The 6,054-nt window shown below is 36.4% G+C and overlaps 1 protein-coding gene across 1 annotated transcript; it reads left to right on the forward strand.

The window, feature by feature from the left end:
• The first annotated feature begins 789 nt into the window (after positions 1–789).
• LOC113755886 (alpha-galactosidase 1-like) lies at positions 790–5,778 on the forward strand. The gene is made up of 14 exons (XM_027299750.1): positions 790–1,111; positions 1,789–1,847; positions 3,021–3,077; positions 3,190–3,224; positions 3,321–3,424; positions 3,526–3,601; positions 3,714–3,772; positions 3,957–4,022; positions 4,190–4,273; positions 4,391–4,455; positions 4,759–4,841; positions 4,969–5,059; positions 5,173–5,222; positions 5,322–5,778. The coding sequence occupies exons 1-14, from the start codon at positions 864–866 to the stop codon at positions 5,556–5,558; spliced, it is 1,314 nt and encodes a 437-aa protein (XP_027155551.1). The 5' UTR covers positions 790–863; the 3' UTR covers positions 5,559–5,778.
• Positions 5,779–6,054: the final 276 nt, after the last annotated feature.

The following is a 6,054-nucleotide window of genomic DNA, read 5'->3' on the forward strand; positions in this document are numbered from 1 at the left end:
TATTTCCCTATGGCATATCCAAAAGGTGTGAAAAGCAAAATATAGAAACAAGATAAAACACATAAATGAAAATTAGTAAGCAATTCCAACGAATGATGTATATCTAAAAGGCTTGAAAACCAAATTATGGTAACAAGATTATATAAATGCAAATGAAAATTTATTATCAACTTCAAAAAACAATAATATAACTATTTTTTTTTTTTTTGAAAAGAAGCAGAGTAGGCGCTCTTTAGTAGTATTAATACTACCTACGTAGGATATGATGATAGAACACTGGATGGCACGTTGTAGCCACCCCATATTTGAGTGGTGCAATCTTTTTGAAAAGAAAAAAAAATGGTAGTTTTTTATTTTATACTTAAATTACATTTAATCTACAATTGATTGTATTATATAAATTATTGTATGTACTATTATAGGGAGAGAGGGATGGAATCGATGGTATGGGGCGAGAAAGTGTAAGCGAGAAAGATCTGAATTTTAAACCTTTCACTTATAATAATAAAAGACTTGTACTGTTATGCAAATAAGACTTGAAAGAGAATTAGTTGAGGATTTGATGGAAGGGATTCTAATGTATTGGGAGATTTATCTAATTATCAACCTTTGTCATATTTAGTGGGATCATGATCCATTTGTCTGATACTAAAAAGTAGGGATAATAACCCCGGGGGGAAGGCGGGGGGGGGGGGGGAATGTTTTTTCAGTGGAAAGAAAAATGATTGGTTTTCATCCATACCTACGGCTTTTTCTCATGGTATAAATATGGACGTGGATAGACTCAGCCTTCTACTTCTTCATTTTCTCTACTCGTCACTCAGTTACTTGAGTAGCAGACAAAGTAATACTGATACTAGTCCATGGAGGACAAGAAGAAGCCATCAATTTCGTCGCCTGCTACCAAGTTCTTTATTGTTTTGTTATTCATCTTCTTTTTGGATATTCATGGTGGCGGCCATTATAGTTTCCATGCATCTGCCAGAAAACTGTCAAATGTGGAGGAGGAAAACAGAAGTGTAGTAGACATTAGTAATAATGAAAATTCAGCCACCAGCGGCAGCAGGAGGAGTCTGCTCTCCAATGGCCTCGCCATAACTCCTGCAATGGGGTGACTCACTAGTCGCTACTACATATTCATTTCCATTAATTAATTGTTCCTTTTTCCATTTCTCTGAAACATGGTGCTGATTAAGATGGCTGTATATCTTTTTTTTTGCCCTTTTTGGAAAGAATGGCTGTATATCTTCTTCTTATTTAATAGTTTCTTGTCTTTTATGTTTGTATATCTCTGTGTTTTCAAGAACTCCATGTCAAAGAGCTATGCATATAGTTGATTATAATAGGTGTGTGTATATATATATATATTCACAAGAGATGAGAGAGGTAAGGGGATTAGGACCTTTAAATCCCAGTGTCTCAATTAATTTTAGTCATTAGATCAAAACTGCTTGATCTTGATGTTTACTATGTTGTCAATTGTGATGGGATTCATTGAGAAAAGGAGATGTTTAATCCATCATTTCATGTGAATCTGGCTCTCAGTTGGTCAAATTGATCATTACTATAGCGTCGTGTCATCTCAATTACAGGGTATGGGGTAGGTCTTCAGAGAGAAAAGTCGTTTACTTGATTCTTTTGCCGTATACAACCTGTTCTTGTTGTTGAATCTTCCTGTTTTCTAATGTATCTTTTTGTCCTTGATCACTTGTTTTAATCTCTTGGTTTTGGTCTTTTCTTTGACATTATAACAAAGACTATTGTTTGATTTGTTGTCTTTACTTGCAGGTGGAATAGCTGGAATCACTTTGCCTGCAACGTTAGCGAGAAACTTATCAAAGAAACGGGTAAAATAATTGGCTACTTGTACACATGGTCATGGGCACATGGCTTGGCTTGGTTTGGTTTGGTCAGAAGTTTTTTTTTTTTTTTTTTCCGAACACGATAGATCTACTTTTACTCTATACTATGGGAGGGAGAGAGTGACTCAACGGAGCCAAGAGAGGAATTCGAGGGAACTGAACCACTATCGATCCAGATGTGTGATTACGTGCCTACTGATAAAACATTTTAGAAAGCCCTGGATTTTTAGAATACAAGCCACGGAATTTCGATTTCTTAACCCACACTCAAATAGAGTCTTGAGACTTTTTTAATGGCCAACTACTCTAAAAATAGTCGGTTTTGGTCTGAAGTTTAATACTGTAGTTTAATACTTCTATTGTTTCTTGTTAGATCATTGTGGTAGAAAATTTTCCATGTGTTTGAAAAAAATTATTTTCAGCTACCCCACAGCTAGACCACTTCACATGGACGAGCAATTATAAGGACCTGCCTTTTGTCAGCCAATCAAAACTAGACCAGACTGTTAAAAGTGATCTTGTCGCTTTCATCACACCATCCGTTTCTTTTTTTTTTTAATGTCTCTTCTTCTACTAATTTCCATATGCAATTTTGGTTGTTACCTTTAACGAAATTGTGCAATATCAACTTCTTCTTTAACATATTCTGCAGAATCAAATCAGTGCTAATTCATTCATGAGCCAGATTTCTTAAAAAACTTCCAATTAAAGAACCCTAAAACCAAAAGGAATGATTAAGTCCATGTATGCCCCTTTATGTGTGAATCTTTTTGGCAACGTACATCCTTGTTGCCATTTTGTAACTTATTTTCTACTAGTTATGAGTTACATTTCCATGCGTTCTCAAAACATTCAGTCTGCACACTGATTTGCTTGCATCAAATTGAAAAATAATAAATATGATGCGCTTTTGTTTTATTTTACCTAGAAATCGATGTCTATCTATCGATGTAATGAAAATTTGCAGATGATCATCTGGTTCACCATGAACATGGTAAACTGAGTGGAATTGGATTATGTCCTAAGACAAACAAATGTTGCTTAATTTAAATAAGGATACTAATAAGGAACAAAGACACAGGTTAATGTCATTCCAAAGTGTTCAGCATTCTCTATCTATACCTTTAATCTTAGTGGTGAAACCTATTTGTTTGACAGCTGATGCACTGGTTTCAACTGGCCTGTCCAAGCTTGGTTATCAATATGTGAACATAGGTACAGTTCTTTTTTTTTGTGCTTGTGCGTGTGTCTTCATGCAGCTTCCTCTGCCTATTTGCATGCAAACACTAGTTTGAAAGAATGATTTTACATATGTTATCTTTTCCAGATGATTGCTGGGCAGAAATTAACCGTGATGACAAGGTTACTTTTCTTGGATTTAAATAGCCAACGTCTAGCTTCTTTGGTTTTGGATGAACTGTTTATGACTGGTCCTTGACAAATAACAATGAAATTCAGGGAAATCTAGTGCCTAAGAAGTCTACATTTCCTTCGGGCATGAAAGCCCTTGCAGACTATATCCACAGCAAGGGACTCAAGTTGGGAATCTACTCGGATGCAGGGTAAGATCATCACTGGCTCTACTTGCAAATTGACCTGTGGTTTGAATTTTATGCTGTCTGAGTTTTTCACAATAGGTGTATGCATCTGTTGAAATATGCAGGTATTATACTTGTAGCAAGCAAATGCCAGGTTCTCTTGGTTACGAGGAAAAAGATGCAAAGACCTTTGCATCATGGGTAAGCATCGTTGTCATTCCTGTCTGATGATAATGCATTTGGTGATCCAAACTATAGAAATTGATAGAATCGAAAATGCAATGTACCAAGTAATTGACTCGTTCCACCACAGGGTATAGATTATCTCAAGTATGATAACTGCAACAATGATGGCTCGAAGCCAGTCGAGAGGTATGCAATCTCATTTCTGTTCATGGCCGCCAAATATTAGCACTTGCTAATCTAAGTTCTATGGGAGCTCCAAGCTTCCACAGATATCATCTGTCGAAAGTTGTAAACAACTTCATAAATTTCCTGTCTGAGAAAATGAGGTTTCCACACTAATTTCTTCTTCTTCTTCTTCTTCTTTGTGTAGATATCCTGTAATGACCAATGCCCTGATGAAATCTGGCCGTCCTATATACTTCTCCCTATGTGAATGGTGATCTTATTCTTTCCTCTATATATATATATACACACACACACACACAAAGAGAGACAGTTTTTCTGTAACTTTGGATGGATTATTATTTCCAGTAACTACTGGTTTTCTGCACTTTCTAGTTGGTCATAAACTCCTGATTCTTGATACCGGCTTTTCTATGCCAGGGGAGATATGCACCCTGCTCTATGGGGAGGAAACTTAGGCAATAGCTGGAGAACCACAAATGACATAAGTGACACTTGGGAAAGGTATGCATCTTATCTTTTTCACCTATTATGCCATTGTTTGGAGGGATGTCTTGGACTACAATTGTTGTGCTAGTATATAAATTGAAGCTTTTGCTTCTTGAAACAACCACCCTGCAGCATGGTCTCCAGAGCAGACGAGAATGAAGTATATGCAGAATATGCAAGGCCAGGCGGCTGGAACGGTTAGCTTTCACTTTTCACTGACTATCCATAGTTTGTCTGTTCAGCCAATTCATCTGAAGCTAAGTTGTGCAAGTGAATTCTTTGTTGAATGAATCAGAAATTGGCTATTAAGGGTTCAACTCTTGCCTCCCACCTTGTCACTTAATTGTGACTGCCAGTTTCAAGTGGCTTCCTCTGACGCAGTTTCCGGCTTCCTTTCCCCTTAGATTAGGCTAGAATAGGTTATATAAATGTTATCGTTGCGACAAAAAAAAAAAAAAATCAGAAATTGACTGTCATTCTTACAAAATTTCAATAAACAGATCCTGACATGCTTGAGGTGGGAAATGGAGGAATGACAAAAAATGAATATATTGTCCACTTCAGTATTTGGGCTATTTCCAAGGTATCTGAGTTCCTCCTTGATTATTCCTTTTGATTTATTGTTCTATTTCATGCTCTTTATTTTTTTTTTAAATAAATAAAAAAAAACTTGCATATTGATTGCGTTTCTTGCCATGTAATTAATTAAGGCTCCCCTTCTGATTGGCTGTGACGTAAATAATATAAGAAAAGAGACAATGGAAATTCTTGGCAACAAAGAGGTTATTGCAGTTAACCAAGGTAAATTAAATTTCTTACAAATTTTCTTCACTATGAATTTTTACCATCATTCTATCCCAGATAAAAAACAGTGTCCCTTTTGGTGATTCTTCTTCAATCCTTGGCAAAAACAGATAAGTTTGGAGTTCAAGCTAAAAAGGTCCGAATGCTGGGTGATTTGGAGGTAATTATTATCTTAATAGCAGCTGACCAATTATTAGATGAATAATCGCTAAAATTATATTAACTTTTTTTTTTTTGTTTTCTTTTGGTGGGTAAGTAGGTATGGGCTGGGCCACTTTCGGATTACAGAGTAGCTGTGCTGCTCGTGAACCGCAGCACAAGGCGGGACTCCATCACGGCCCACTGGGAAGACATTGGGCTGCCCCTAAAGACTGTTGTTACTGTAAGAGATCTTTGGGAGCACCAGACTTTGAAGAAAAAGTTTGTGGGCAGCTTAACTGCTACAGTGGATTATCATGCCTCCAAGATGTACATCTTCACCCCAGTTAGGTCTTGATAGATCAGGATTCATCAGACTTACCTATTTTTCATCTCATTTTGCATTGTTGGATAGGTAGATGTGTTGCTGTCACTGGCTAAGGTCAAACACTTAAAATTGTTCCCAAGAAGAGCAAACATCTCTTCTGTTTCTTTGTGGGGGCATCTTTCAATTATTGTCTCAACAAAATTATGGAGTAAAATTAAGTCTTGTGCAAGGTAAGAGATAGTTTTGTGGAGATAGAGAAATGGTGCTCCTATGCGGTTAAGTTTTGAAGCCTCTAGCTTGCAAGTGCTTTTGACTCCTAATTCAGTCTCTCACTTTTGTTAGATCCTGACTTTAGTAGTTTTTTAGAAAAATATGTTACAGCTATTTGATATATGTGAGGTAAAAACACGGCTGAGAAATGTTTTTACTGAAAACATAAAAATTTTTCTGCAGAAAATCATAATCCAAACAAGGCTTATACTTGCAAGCTTGTAGCTTGGATAACAATTCAAGAAAATAACAAGTT

Source organism: Coffea eugenioides, unplaced genomic scaffold (genome assembly GCF_003713205.1).
Source record: "Coffea eugenioides isolate CCC68of unplaced genomic scaffold, Ceug_1.0 ScVebR1_1814;HRSCAF=2738, whole genome shotgun sequence".
NCBI classification, from domain to species: Eukaryota; Viridiplantae; Streptophyta; class Magnoliopsida; order Gentianales; family Rubiaceae; genus Coffea; species Coffea eugenioides.